Source organism: Episyrphus balteatus, chromosome 1 (genome assembly GCF_945859705.1).
Source record: "Episyrphus balteatus chromosome 1, idEpiBalt1.1, whole genome shotgun sequence".
NCBI classification, from domain to species: Eukaryota; Metazoa; Arthropoda; class Insecta; order Diptera; family Syrphidae; genus Episyrphus; species Episyrphus balteatus.
Window position 1 is genome coordinate 442,820 of NC_079134.1, and position 15,713 is coordinate 458,532.

General features: G+C 30.7%; 1 protein-coding gene across 1 annotated transcript in view; it reads right to left on the reverse strand.

The window, feature by feature from the left end:
- LOC129913438 (uncharacterized) overlaps window positions 1-13,973 on the reverse strand; it is a 69,661-nt gene extending 55,688 nt beyond the window's left edge. The window contains exon 1 of the mRNA XM_055992126.1: window positions 12,417-13,973. Coding sequence (XP_055848101.1) covers window positions 12,417-13,349 — 933 coding nt within the window. The 5' untranslated portion in view covers window positions 13,350-13,973. The remainder of the gene's footprint in view (window positions 1-12,416) is intronic.
- Window positions 13,974-15,713: the final 1,740 nt, after the last annotated feature.

The window sequence follows — 15,713 nt, forward strand, 5'->3', positions numbered from 1 at the left end:
GAACACTATTGAGCAACTATTTGCTACGTTGAACATTTACCTAAAAAAATCAGTTTTATTAAAGAAAACTTTTTTGATAAAATAAAAAAAAATATTATTTTTTGTTTTAGCTTTTTAGTGAGTTACTGGTTGTTAGTGGGTGAAAAGTGCACTTTTTTTGAGAAGAAAAATTTCAACTACTCAAATTTATAATTTTCACAGTCAAAAGCACACTTTCTCACTATTTATTCAGTTATTTAACGCTAAATCAGTTTTGGGTCACTGTGGTGTATGCGTAACTTAATAAATTCAATTTGTTATAATGAATGCTTAACTTATTCTCAAGCAAGTTTGCTTTTATGTTGAATATTCTCTGACCTCTCAATTAAATGAATTTGCTACTCAAAGTTTTGCATGTGAGATACAACACTAAAATGAGACAGTTTAGAATTTCTAAACCTATAATTTCAGTGAAAAAAAAAACAAACAATATTTTATTCCTACTCATTACTTTGATAAGTTTTTTGGATTTTTCTTGACAGGCGTGCAAATAATGTGCTTGTATTGTTACATACAGAATATAAACTCAAAATTTTCATTATCTTAATCTCATTATTCTGATTCTAAGAATCGTTGTCTATCTTTTACAAAAAAGGAGCTTATCAAGATACCATTTTTTCCTTGATTTGAATGGTATTTCATTTGATGAAATAACAAGGTTAGAAGAATAACATTATAAAATACTCGAATGATTTTTGAATAAATTAATTCAATTTCGCAACTAAAACAAATATACCTACTTTAAACTTAAATTGCAAAAAGTTTATAATGCCATCAAAAAAGTATATTTGCCTAAGAAACAAAAGTTTCCCAAACTCGCAAAACTATGACATTGCTGTTAACAAAGTTCTTTCAAATTTTATATCTATTTATGTATTTCAAATTTACTCTGCTATTTTGCTTGTGGTAAGAAGGATTTTTTTTGTAGCCGAATTTATATAAATGTGTAAGTTGGTTCCTTGACTTCATGTCATCTACTTAGTTTAAGTTGGTACTTTTTGAATGCAATAAAACAAAAAAAAAAATGTATGAATCTTTTCTTGAAGTTTTTTCGTATACACAACGAAAACTAAAAAGAAGTTGTTCTTACTTGATTAAAAGCTAGTTATTCATTTGCTTAAGAAGATATAGAAGGTACGTAGTAAGAGGCAATTAGAGGTCCAAATTCTGCTACATATAAAACAAATTATTTATTTAAATAAAGTTTCTGCTTTCAACTTAATTCATTATTTTGTTTTTATTTAATTTTTGAGTAATCAAACCAAATAACAATCCGCTACATCAATAAATTTGAGTTGTATTCTTTTGATGCATCCAAAGCTATCTCCTATCTCCGCAATAAACATAAAACGTTTTTCAGGAATCTAATTCACAATGAATGATTTATTTTGTAACTTCTCGGATTTGACCCAAAACAGAAATCACAGACTTTTTACGACTGATGAGGTTTGTTTACGGGACCATATCTTTTATGTATTAAAACTTAATAAAACATGAGTTATAAAAAAACTGTTTTAATTCTTTAGCAAAAAAATCTTCCAATATTGCTCTCTTGTCATATAACTTTTGATATTCAAATTTTTAATGGCATTTCAAAAAGAAAAAACACAATCAAACATATTGAAAGTGATTATTTTTTAGGGAGAATTCATTATTATTATGATGACAGAATCAAATAAGAAGTCATTACTCAATCAAAAGGGTCGAAAAGAGACAATGTATATTTATGAATGTGTATATGTGTACGTAATCTGTTTTCGAAAAGAAAGGAAAGCTTCACCATAATAAGGAAAGCTATTTGTTAACTATAAGATTTATAATCTTTCAGAAAATGTCGCATTATGTGATATAATTTGTGGTGTTTTTTTTTTGGTTTTCGGTGAAATAGAAAAAAAATAAAATCCAATGAAGAAGACAAAAGATGTGAAAGTGAAAACTTATTAAAGCCTACTCAATTGATGAAAGTGTCAGATTTATTTCTACGTGATGGCTATTAAATTTTATTAGGATTTTGTTACTGTCTTTTTCGTGTTTAACTTTGGTTTTGTTGTTGGTCTTAAAAACAAAACTCTTTTAGGAATGTCAAATCAGTTTTGTTTTTTTTTTTTTTAATAGAAGGTATTAAAGTTTCAAAAGTTTGAAAACTTAATCCTTATTTAATTTAAAATAAGTTACTACTATTTAACCAAAATAAATTAAATGGATAGACTGAAGTTTATAATATAAACTTTATATTGATTAAAACAAAAAATAAAAACAATGAATGGTCCTTAAAATTGGAAAAGTCATCAGAACTTTGAACATTTTTAACGTGAGCAATTGTAAATAAAGTCGAAATAACAAAATAATTTAAAGTTTAATTTATCCTAACCCAAAAAAAAAAAAAACACTTTTAAGAAAGGGGTTTTCATGAAACTTAAACTCATAATTTTATAAATTTATTATTTATTGGACACAAAAACCTTTTATTATAGGATCCAAGTACAAAATATTTTTTCAAAGTGTTTTGCATTGCGCATTACTAAATACATAATACCATTTTGTTAGTTTTTTTCGTCAATACAATTTTCTGACTTAATTACCAAGTTTATTCGAGGAAATTTCTTATTTCGAAAACCTTGATCCAACCACTTTTTGTTGAGAAACAGAATTTTGAACGGAAAATGATCTTCTTGACGTTGAACATCGATTTAAAAAAAAGCTGAAAAGTATTTGTCAATATATTGCTACTAATTAAAGTGATACCCCAGGGCAATTTTTTTGTGAACTGACCCTTGCAAGAAATTGGCAAAACCTCCACGAGAATAATAATTGTCATAAAGAAGTATCATGAAGAAGTGGCATTTTAACAATTAAATCATCTCCAGCTGAAAAGTCCATTTTATTGATTTTGTTCAGGTATCAGAGATATAAACATAAATAAGCAATGGAATTGAAGGAATTTTTGCACTCTAAAAGGAAATTGGGAATTTTTCTGGAGTAGGTAGGTACTCTTGAAGTCTTTAAGAAGTGCGAAATATAGACATCATGAACAGACCTTATAAATTGGCAAAATAAAAAATATATCTTTTTATTACTACAAGTAGGTACTTCTTGTTCTTATTGAGTTGTTAAGCCTTTTCTAGAATTAAAATTACCCATTTCATGACATATTCATATACAAATTAACAAAAAAAAAATAAAGGAAAAGAAAACGAATAAAAATTTGGATACTTAAGCAATTTTCTTGTTTTATTTATTTATTTATTTATTTAGCTTAATACAAGCATACAAGCATAGAAACTTACAACTATTGTTTACAATGTTGTTAGGAAACAAGGAAATGAAATAATAAGAAAAACCATATACACATTACGTATCTCTAGACAACAATACAAATTAAGTCTAACTCCTCCAAACATACTCAAAAGATACCAAGATACAAGTTTAGCAATTAGGCATATCAAGTGAAAGACTTAAATATATATTTGGTTGGTAGGCAAAAGGTTTCCAAGCTAAAGCACGTCCCTTCCAGAATCACTATAAAACAACATAAACAATTTGTGAGTCGGTATAATTTGTAAAAGCAACTCGCATTTAGCACCCATTCTCAGAGCTAATAACCATTTTGTTGTTTATCTAGATGACAAATATTTCTTATCTTAGGACTACCTACCCAGTACCTACATTTTTAGCCTGCTTCTGTTTGCCTTTCTTTATGTTTAGTGTTGTTCTTTCTACCGGAAGGCCTTTTGATGTGAACCCTTTTTGAAACACGTAATAATAAATGAATCTATTTGGCTTTTTACCATTTTTGTGATTTTTCTTTTTATTATTAAACTTAATTATCTCTTATGTATGCAATTGTTGAAGAAAGAAAAATATAAAAAGAAAAAATCAACAACTTACGAATTGAAGTTGAAAAGTTAAAAAAAAAAACTTCATACATTGTTGACAGATACTTCTAATCACTTTCGATTGTGTAAAAATGATTTATTTCAAGCTTTGTTGCATTTTTGTTATTATTAATTGTGTTTAATCTTTTGGGCATTATTACGTCGCCATGATGAATTTTGTACAGATTTGAATTTTCAATTGAAGTGCAAGAGGGAGAAAACTGGGTCAGCTGTTGGGAGTGCCCAACATCAAATCGGAAATGTTGAAATATTATTATTCTGATGCTTACAGTTTTTTTTTTTTTTGTGGGTGTGACGGATGGTGGCAGCGACGCACGGTGATGTGATGGTGATGGCGACCATGAAAATATTTTAGGAATCTACTTGCGAAAAATTGATAATTAATCATGCGTTAAAATTTTGATTCATATTGGGTCATTAAGAAAGCTTGCACATCGTTTAATAATTTGAAAACAAAACAGAAAGACCGCTTTATGAAATTTGAGGTATGAGGTAGGTTCTGAGCAATTTAAATTACTTTTTTTGGCTCAGGTGCAAGACACATACGAAAGAGTAAAGAGAAACTACACTAGGGAAAAAAATAAGTTTGACCAAAAAGTTAAAAATCATTGGCAAATATTAGTTTATTTTTTTAGAAAGGTCAAAGGGTATCATAACGAAGAAAAAAATAACAAAAATAATAAAAATTATTTAAATTATTTCTATTTTAAAATAGAAATAATTTAAATAATTTTTATTATTTTTGTTATTTTTTTCTTCGTTATTATATCAGCCTGACCACGGGCATACATTTTTCTAAGGTCTGAATTTAAACAAATTCCCTTTGAATATTAGAATTCACAGTATATTCATGCTGTGAGTTTTATATAGAGTCGGTAAACATCGACCAAAATAAGGCGTCTTAGTAAGGGTACGACAGATCTAACTGATGAGCCCACTGTCGTACCTGGGCGAAACGCTTTATAAATTTGGAGTTGAGGTCACTTGAACTTTAAAATTGGGTCAAAGGGTATCGGTATATTTTTGTTAATCGAAGTATAATACTTATTTACATATCACAATTTCATCAAGATCGACTAAGTAGTATTAGAGGGTTTCATAGAGTCAAGAACAGCAAGTTGCCCGGGAATGCGAAAGTGGTTTCACAGAATACTCTCTGGAGGCTTTTCTTGACGATTTTTGTTTTTTTTTTTTAATTTTATAATAAATGGGTGTCTGGATTTCTTCAATATTAGTTATTTCTAAATTACATAATATCTGAATTTAATTTTAACATTTAACTACGAATTTGTTACGATCGTAAATGATAGAGTTAATGAAAATTTGAGTACGGTGGGTCGTTTTTGGGTTTTTTTTTCGAATTTCAAATCGTAATAGCGCGGAAAAGTTGTGAATGGTGAAAATTAAGTAGGGGTTACAAAATAATCAAAATCGGTTAATATCTTCAATCCGCGCATCGGCTCTAAAGCTTGAAAAAATATTAAAAAAATGGTATTTTTACAAAAAAAAAAATGGTATTTTTACAAAAAAAAATTTAAACACCCTAACATCTTTTTTTATAATAAAATAGCTTTGAACAAATTTTATATTAGCTAAATACTAAGTAAAAAAAAAATTTTTTCAAATTGGGTAAGGACTTCCGGTCGCACATGCGTTTTGAAGTTTGTCGAAATATGACAAAATTCCTATTTTTACGAATTTTTTTAATGGTTTAGAGACTATTTGGTAAATTATTATTTTTATTAAATTTGAAGTAAAAATGAAGTTGACAAAATCAGTGAATGCTATGAACTCGTTAAAGATTTGAAAATCTGTTGGTCAAGAGGGATTTGACTATTTGACTATCATTCTCCTCGTCGCACAGTGGTACTTTATGGCGTCAAATATCATTTACACGGCCATTTCTTGACGATAAGTCATGACATTTGGGACACTGAAGCATATCAGTATGAGAAATACGAAAAATCTTCCAACTTTTATTTTTTCAAAATGGTTTTTCCAAAATGGCGGACAGAATAAGCGTTTATAGAATTTTTTTTTACAAAACTGAATATAAGCTAGATATTTAGCTTAATTGATTACAAAAAGATGTTCGCTCTTGGATTTGTTTACAACTGTTCATATTCAATGAAAAACAAAATTTAAAAAAATTTAAAACAAAGACCAAAACGTACCAAAGTAGTAAAAAACACTTTTATACCCTTTTTATGCTATTTCTTGGATTTTTTGATTAAATTAGCACTTTTTTTACATCTTTCCTATTTATTTTCATAAAAACATAGTTGCCAAATATAAAACGCCAAAATAATCAACTTTATGTGAAAATAAATATGAAAGATGTAAAAAATGTGATAATTTAATCAAAAAATCCAAGAAATAGCATAAAAAGGATATAAAAGTGTTTTTTACTACTTTGGTACGTTTTGGTCTTTGTTTTAAATTTTTTAAATTTTGTTTTTCATTGAATACATATGAACAGTTGTAAGCAAATCCAATAAACAAAATCAATGAGTAATCTATCTTATTAGATCTCGCGTTCGCAAGTATAGTTTGGAACGAAAATTAGATTTTTTGGCTGGAACTGGGTACAACTTGCCTGAAATTCTTGAAACACTTTTAGCTTGGTAGCGAAAAGGTTAGAAATGTTATGGGATATGATTGACAACCGTATCAACTTCTTTATCCATTTTTTAGCCATCAGTAAAAACGCACGTGTCGAAGTATAGTCACAATGCTCCTTTTTCCAAAATGGCCTCGACGGAAAGATTCTTAACAATGTTCAAAGTAGGAGTGTAGTGATCAATTCAACAAATCGTAAAAATTAAAACAAGTGTTGTGGATTTCATCAACAATTGTTAAATAACAATAGGTGTTGTAAGTTTTACGATTTTTGTGGGTTTTATCACAACCATTTCTTGATCACAATTTCTGTACGACACTGAAAATTTGAACATGAATATCACGTTTAAGAATCGTCTTACTCATTTAGGCTGGAGTCAAGTCAGATAAAAAGATAAGCAGAACAGCTCAGTTCAGTTTTTCCTGTTATGTTTTTACTTTTTCATACATATTTCATTCAAACATTAGAAAAAAAATTTTTTTTCCACAGATACAGGACTTAAGCCAGCATCCATATGAATTTAATTATTCATAAACATGAAGACGCAAATATTATTTCCAATTAATTTGATGAGATAAATAAATCTATAGCTTGTTCAACTATTCAACTAGGTACATGTTTCCTTATAGCGTTTTCCCATGAGCGAGTAAGCATTTCAAAACTAAAACCCCTTCTCATCATCATCTTCCAGCAACAATTTGACCTTAATTAGAAAATCCATAATCTCAATTTAAATGCTGGTAGACATAATCATAAATATAAATTCAACGTCTTATGTATTGGTTGGAAAAACTCTTTCCATCAGCAGATGACTTGTAATTGAACCACAGTCGCTGACTCTCAATAACTAACTTGAAAATGAATTGGAATCACACATCTCGCACAGAGTAGATGAATTATACATTTAATTTAGTTTTTTTTTGCCTCGCATGTCGTATACGTTATTGCATAAATTAGCACTAATAAAATAAAATTGAAAACAAAAATATTATTTTCACATTAGGGACAAGAGCATCGCTGTAATCAGTTTAAATTAAATTTCTCCACCATGTACGAATAACGAACTCCAGAGCCTACATTTTTATATTATGATAGCAATAGCATTCGTACATACAATACTGAAATACTCAGGAAAATTATTGTAATTAATTCAGTTGACAGTTTACTGGGTCGGCACTTGGCATTATGACAAGTTAGTGGAGAGAAACCAAAAAGTAAACAAGCCGCCTTGCCTCGCCGCCTGTCTTATCAAATATTACACCGCAGGGCTTGGGGCTGGCTCTGTTTCTGGCTGATACTGATGCTTTTAATTGTGATTGTACAGATTGCTATCTGAGATGCAGTCTTTTGTTGAATCTGTATGAGTAATACCAAAAAGTCTATCTCGACCTCGAGCGACATTAAACAAAAAAAAAAAATAATTAAACATAAAGTAAGTAGGTATTTTTAAAACAGGAATACAATTTGTCATAGAATTTTGACAATAATTCAATATTTTTTCAGCGTTTTTAATTACAGTGGGTACAGCAAACATTTCACATTGAAGGTATGTAGGTAGTAAGAGTTTCTATATTTGATTGGCAGTAACACCAATGTGTAAAAAATTATACATTACGAGTATTATCCACTGCAAAAGATTAACAACGACTTGTTTTAGCTGGTTTAGAAATGGCTTTAGTGAAAGATTTGTAAAATGCCTTATTTGTAAAGAAAAGAAAACGGTTTTAGTGATTTTAATGACTTCATCCTCATTCCCAACTTATTATGTATTCAGTATGTGTATTATTTTACAGGGTGATTCATAAAGCACCATTGAACTTTTATAGACAAAAAAAGGTATAGCTGTCAGGTAAAGGCTGAATAAATAATGACTATATGTCTCGAGGTGTTTGGCCAGAAGATTGAAAGTTATAACTCAGTTTTACAAGTAGAAACTAGGAATTATTTTTGTTTTAAAATAAATTTAAAATAATGCTGATTAATTTGTAAATTACTTAGCTTATAAAATTTATAATATTAAAACATCATTAAATAAGTTAGCTGTAAAAAGAAACTAAATGGACACAGTTGCAAAGAAAATGACAAAGGATCATTTCAGTTTTTTTTTATGAAGACACAGAAGACAAAAGTGAAGGCCTTATAAAATTATCATAATTAGCATCTCTCAGTGACTGCAGTTTAGAAGCATACAAAGGTCGGATAACCTGTTTAAAAAGTTTGATGATGTACAAATCTTGAAACAGCAGCAGCCGGTGGCTGCAGTAAGGTATAATATAATACCACCACGGCGTGATTGAAAAAAATGAACTTGCTCTTGTGGTACAAGTCAATAGTAGTCGTAAAGATTGGACTACTCTAGGAAGTGGCAATTTTGAACATACATTAAGGCAATTTTTACGTGAATTTAAAAACAATAGCTCCATCATCCTAGATAAATGTTCACTTAATAAACTCAAAACTATTCTAAATTGTTATGGTTAAAACAAATCAATACTTAATAATTCCACTAAGTACATGTTCTCATTTTGTATTCATACGTTAGTGCGGTTCTAAATGCCGAACAAAATTGCTGAAATGATTCTGAAATTTGAGAATACCATCTCCAAAAGCCGTCTAAAGCTATCAAATAAAAAATACACCCTGTCAAGTTATTTACATAGATACATATGTATCTGTTGCAACATTGACAGCTATAACATTGAAAAATTTTAACTGAGACAATATTATCTATTTAGTAAGCTTACTTTTTTTTGTTTTGGCTAGAAGATGAGAATGCTTTAAATTCATTTCATAAAGAAATACTGCATCATGTGATAAAAAATTACTCAGTGTTTTCCCTGTAAGCACAACAACTTTTTGTGTATAACTTAACCCATAAGAAAACAAAACATGGGAATAATGTATATCTTCACTTGTACAAACACAGACATAGTGTAAAAGTATTTAAATGTAACAAGCAAAGTGAGGACTGATATGGAGCTACAAATAGTTGATCCAGAATCGTGCATTTTGCTCTATAACTATTCTTGGAATTAATAGCTTATAGTCTTGAGGGTAGTGCAATTTCATTTTGCTTGATGCCATACCAAACGCTCTTCCTGTTTTCTTCTTTCGTTGATTTCAACAGTTTCTGAATTAATGATGATGAATTGATGACGATTTGAATGAGTTTGTATTTATGGTTTGAGTATAGTTAAGCGATTTTTTATGAATAAAATTCCTCTTGAATGAAAAGAAGAAATATTTCATTTTTAATGTTCGAAATAGACTCATTAGCTGACAAACCTAATTTTTGTTTTATTTAGTAAGGAAAATATGTTGAAAAATTTTATTAATTGAGTCTTAGAACTTTAACATTACAAAATGCATAGTAAAAAATTTTGCTAACACACAAAATTTTAGCTTGAAAAATTATTTGAAAAGCAAAGAAGATAAGATATTTGACATGAATTACTTCGGACACAAACAAGAGAGACAAATTATATTCTTCAGTGTAATGCATAATGAATTGGTAGTCAGTTACATAATATTTCATCTCAAAAAAAAAAAAAAAAATTACCTCAGGGGTCTCAAAAAAAATTACTTTTTCGAAAGAAAAATTACATATTTTCTTGGGACCCCAAAAAATATTACTTGGATAATCTTAGTGACCAACAAATGATAGGTACATACATCAGGGTAGGGTTGCCAGATAAATTTTGACGAAACTAGTAATCGAGATGCAAAATCCCGGACTTTCCCGGACAAATAAGGACAAAAAAAAGAGTACAAAACTAGGACAAAAAAAAAAATGCATAATTTTATAAAAAAAAATAACCGAACAATACTTTTAAGTAAAAATCACATTTTTAACCCTTGTTCCCGTAGCATTTTTTTCTTATTTTCTCACAAAAAAAAAAACTCTGAGACAAAGTTTGGCCTTCTCGGTATAGTATTATAATATAAATATTTGAGCTATAATACTACAAAAGTTGCAATGCAATTCCAGTTAAAAAAATTTTTTAAATTCCATTGAAAACCAATTGCGCAAAATTTTAAACGATTTAGTTCAATGCAAATAAAATTTTTAGTAAGTTACTAAGTAAAGAAATGGTCTTTTTTGACTTTTGAATAATAAGGGCCAATTTTTCAATAGTTAGATAAATCTCAGAGCTTATTCCTAGGAATAAAAGTTTTTTTTTTTATATTGACATTTATTCTTATGATAGTCTATCTGACAATTGAAAAATAAGGGCTAAATGAATTAAGAGTAGCATACAAGTAGTGAGATACTTAAAGGCTAGAAAAGAGTACAATCCCGGACAATTGATAGAAACTATCCCGGACGTCCCCCACACAGCCAAAAAAGAGTACATGTCCGGGAAAACCCGGACGCCTGGCAACCCTACATCAGGGGCCTAAAAAAAAAGTAGAGTGTATACGTACTTTTTTATTTGCTCTTATTTTCTATATCAAAGGGACCCCCAAATATCAAAGGGGTCCCAAAATTTAGTCTTGCCCTGGGGCCCCAACAACTCAACGTTTCTATGTATTGCACACAACGATAACTTTTATTACAGGCTTTCAAAATTAGACTTGAAGTGGACAGTTCATTTGCATTTGTGACTTATTCCATGTTTTGAGGGTCATGCCGAGGAAAATTAGTCTGAATTAATCAACTTTCACAACAGGGTTATTGGCTAACGCATTAGTTGAAAGCCAATAAAAGACAAATTATGGAGCAAAATTGTCGTTTTTTGACTATATCTTGAGCAGATTCCACCACAGGATTAGTGGAACCACCTTTTGTCGAGATTTACCCCAAAAACATTGTGCTGAGTTCGTTGAAAAAAAACTTCGAAAATCTTGGTAAATTCTATTCACTTTTACTGCTCAAATTGAGTTTTTCACTTTTTTAGGTATCAGTTATCCATCACAGTCAATACAAAAGTAAAGCTAGGTAAAGTATCAAAAATATCATTTATATAAGTATATACCAAGTGTCATTATAGTTTCCAATACCACGTACTCGACTCTCAAATTGGCTCTAGGTCCTTAAAAGTAAGCCTTAGTCAAAGTACCCTTTTTCTTTAATAAATACTTATATTTATGTGTATTAAGTGAAAGGGTCCTAGATTAAACGACCATCATTTTAGATGAATTTTAAATTTGGAGCTCCATTTTTGAGAAAATGTAGCAATTTTAAATAACAAACATAATGCTAATCAATACACTTTTACATTTGCTCTCCAATCAGTTACAACCTTGAGAGCATTGTGTAACATCTTGAAATAAATTTTGTCACTAGAAAGATGCTTCTGGTTTTTTGTTAATCTTAAATCAAAAAATAATTTGAATGAAATTCCATAAAATCTATAAAGGCATGCAAATTCCACTAGACCATGTCAATGATTTTTCTAAATTCCAATAAAACAAAACTCGAACCATCACAATAACGTCGAGTAAAGTGAAATAACGTACTCAAAAGATTAATCAAATTCAAAACGTGACCAATCGTGGGCGGTTATAAATAAACCCCAGGCAGAACGAGTAACAAAGAAGTCGAAGATGAAAAGATCTAAAACTTTATGGATGCCGGAATCTAATACACAATACGCGTCGAGGAGGACTGTCGACAAGCGTAAGACCGAGTCTGAATTTCACAGCTCTTCGTTATATTATTGCTGCTTTGTGTTTTATTTCAAAATCAATTTCAAAGATCAAAACATAAACATTTTAGAGGTTTTTTTTTTTTTTTTGATCATAGACCTAAAGTGCAGAAGTAGGAAAAAGAACCAAAACATTACATTACGGTTACGATCGTCGTAGTCGTCGTAGAGTTTAATTACTTTTTTAGATTAGAAGATATGTAATGTACTCACATCACTAATGCTAACCCAGGGCTTTGCTGATGGAGAGTGTTCCCTTCTGTTCCTTCGATCCTGGATATCGATTTTATTCCACTTTTCACTGTCGAGAGCTGGCTCCTCGTTCTGCTCGTCTTCGTCGCCACCTTCGTATTGATAATCATCATCTTCATCATCACCATTATCATTATCCTCGTTGTAGTCTTCGCCAGAGAACAGATGCATTGCTGCATTGTTTTTGTCAGAGTACTTCTGTGAATATTCCACCATTTGTGGTTCGTCCCGATCCCGATCCCGATCGTCAAAACGATTGTCATCACCATAGGCTCTATCGCTGGCTCTGCCACTTGCTGGTAGAATGTGACTCCCATAATTGTGCCTCGATTTCGGACCGGTCGTGGTCCTTGTCCTCGGAATTGTATACAAGCTATCGCGGTCGAATAGGCGACTGCGCAAAGTGTTCGTCAAGTTCAGTTGTTGTTTTAATGGTCTCACGGTGGTTGTCGGCCCCAGTGAAGCCTCACCCTGGTGCTGTTGACCTTGCGATTGCAATACGCGATTCTCCCATGATTCATGGTGACGGTTATGATGTCGCAAATGATGTCCCGATTTAGAGGGCGGCGGAGTAGAAGTCGCCACATTTCCTCTATGATGGTGTCTTAGATAGATCTGATGGGCCGACAGCGAGTTGTTTTTTGTGGAGGCGCTGAGTATGGGGGTTTTAAGTATCTTCTTTTTGGACTCTTTCACAGCATGTTCAATGCGATGATTGTAGTGTTCGTGATGTCGTAACGAATGGGGAAACTCATTTTCCATTGAAGAAGATGAGGACAGATCCTCTGCGCTCTGGCCTCCACTAACATCAAGATATCCCATAGTGACCGGCAACAAACCGAAATTCACAAGCACCACAGAGACGAACAGGGATATAGCCTTAAGCCCCGGCATGTCGATGGTGGTCTTTGTTATTTTTTTTGCTGTCAATCGAGCACAAAATTGCGATTTTATTTCCTTCTACTTTGAGATTTAGTTTTTGTAAATTGCCTGAGGGACAACTGAAGTACACATTGGTTCGTTCGAATGCGGATGCACTCTTAATCCAGTTTTATATTTTTGTATTTTATTGTAACTATTTCGTTATCATTATTTCGAGTTTCGTATTCTATAACACAACACACATACAGGTAAGGAACCTACACTTGTAATAAATTTTTTTATTTATTTTTTGGAATTTGCATACACACGCCCACGCACAGAATCGACGGGTTCGCTAGTTTCTGGATGCAAATTCATTACACAAAGGGAAATCAAATTCTCAAAAAAAAAAAAAACAAACAACAACAAGAATACAAGAACACACTATGTCCAACAATTGGACAAAGGACGCCAGAAGTTTTATAGATTTGCTTTAAAGAAGCAAGAATTTATTTGTGGTAAACATTCCTTTAATACAAAATACAATACAACAACAAATTCTTGAACATGCAAAGTAAAAAATATCAATCCCACGACGACAAATTCACTCGAACATCAACCGTACAACTCGACGTTGAGATAACAACTGATTGAATCGGATGCATTTGGTCTAGCAACATTGAAAAAAAATGATGCTAAGCAAAACAACTCAGCAGCAGCAGCCACAAACTATTGGTTTTTGTTGTGTGTGTGCAAGCTGCTCGTGCCCCTAGTGCAATATAGCGGTAGAATGCAATCCACACACAAGGAAAAGGTTCATTGCGCAGCACAGCCACTGGGGAAATTGTTGATTGTAAACAAAAACACCAGTGGTATTGTGTCTATACATTGTACATGTGCGATTGCTGTTGGCCCTTCTGCTTCTGCGCCGGCTCTGCATCATGTTGCAATTTGATGAATACAAAATATGATTACCGTTCTTGCCAACATTGATTATGCACAGTGATTTCCAATGGTACACGACAGTATGCAAACGAATCATGTTCTTTATTGAAAATTAGCTGAATGTGTTTGATTTGCTTAAATTGATTTTCAAATAGAGAATGTCTCACATTGGGCGCCACTTAAGAAATATTTGGAAATAATAAGAGAAAAATGAAAGAGGAAATATGGTTCATAAATTGGAACTAGTTTTTAAATAAATTCCTTCATTGGGCGCCATTTAAAAATATTTGCAATTTGCTGATGATCATTTAGCCAAAAACAAAAAAAAGAATAAAAGCTACTGATGTCATGGATCTTAAGAGGTTTCAAAGATACATTAAATGTGAAATATTCAAACATTTAGTATTATTTTCATACTTGTTCAATACTATGTAATGTATGCAGTAAACAATGTATATGTATTTTCAGTTTCAGCTTTGTTTTTGTTAACATCACCCACAGTTTATTTTTAAACTTTGAAAATTTTTAAATTGCAATCATCAACTCAAATTTTTTTTTTCTAATGCCTATTTATAAAACTAATACAGTTTTTATAGCATTCCTAAGTGTCATTAAAAAAAAATAAAAATTTTCTTCTTCATCATTTGAAAAATGTCATTTTTTTTGAAAAATATCTTTTCCAACCCAAAAACAAAAGGTCATCATTTTCCAGTTCAACGATAGTATTTTTAACTCCTCCAGCCTGTAAATTGACAGGTCATACCTTAACTGAAAAATTTGGAATTTTCTTAACAATTAAACTATCGGTAATAACGAAACTTCTGTGCGAGCGAAATTTTTTTCAATTTCATACGAATCCGAAAATTTTTACCTGACAGAAGCTTACCTCGAAGTATAATTCGTATGAAATCAGAGAGTTTTCAGGTCCGAGGTAAACCCCGCTAGGGCCGTATTTTCGACATCACATAATACTTGAACAAAGAAATGACTTTGCCGTGTCCACTAGAAAATGTTGAAGAAAACTTACCCTGTTATATTTCTGTCAGCCCTATCCCAATCTTTTCTTCATTTTTTTTTGTATGTTTTGATATTTGTTAAGATTATATACAAAATTGTTTGTAAGTACTCATTGCTGAAAAAACAAATTGCGGAAATCCAATAATGGAATTGGGATGGTGTTAATACGGTTTTAAAAAACTATTTCCAACAATTTTTTTTTTATTTCCTTTTAAATACAATTAACACTTAATTTATGCATGTTTGCAGTTGTATAAGAAAAATGAGCCAAATAAAGTGCTAATTTTTCTTAAGCATTATATAATATGGTTTGCTTCTAAAAGGATATTGTAAAACAATAAAAAAAATAATGTATGAAAAGCGAAATATTCTTAAACCAATATAAAAGGCATTTCTTTTTATTAGAATAAAAATATATTTTCAAAAAAAAAATAT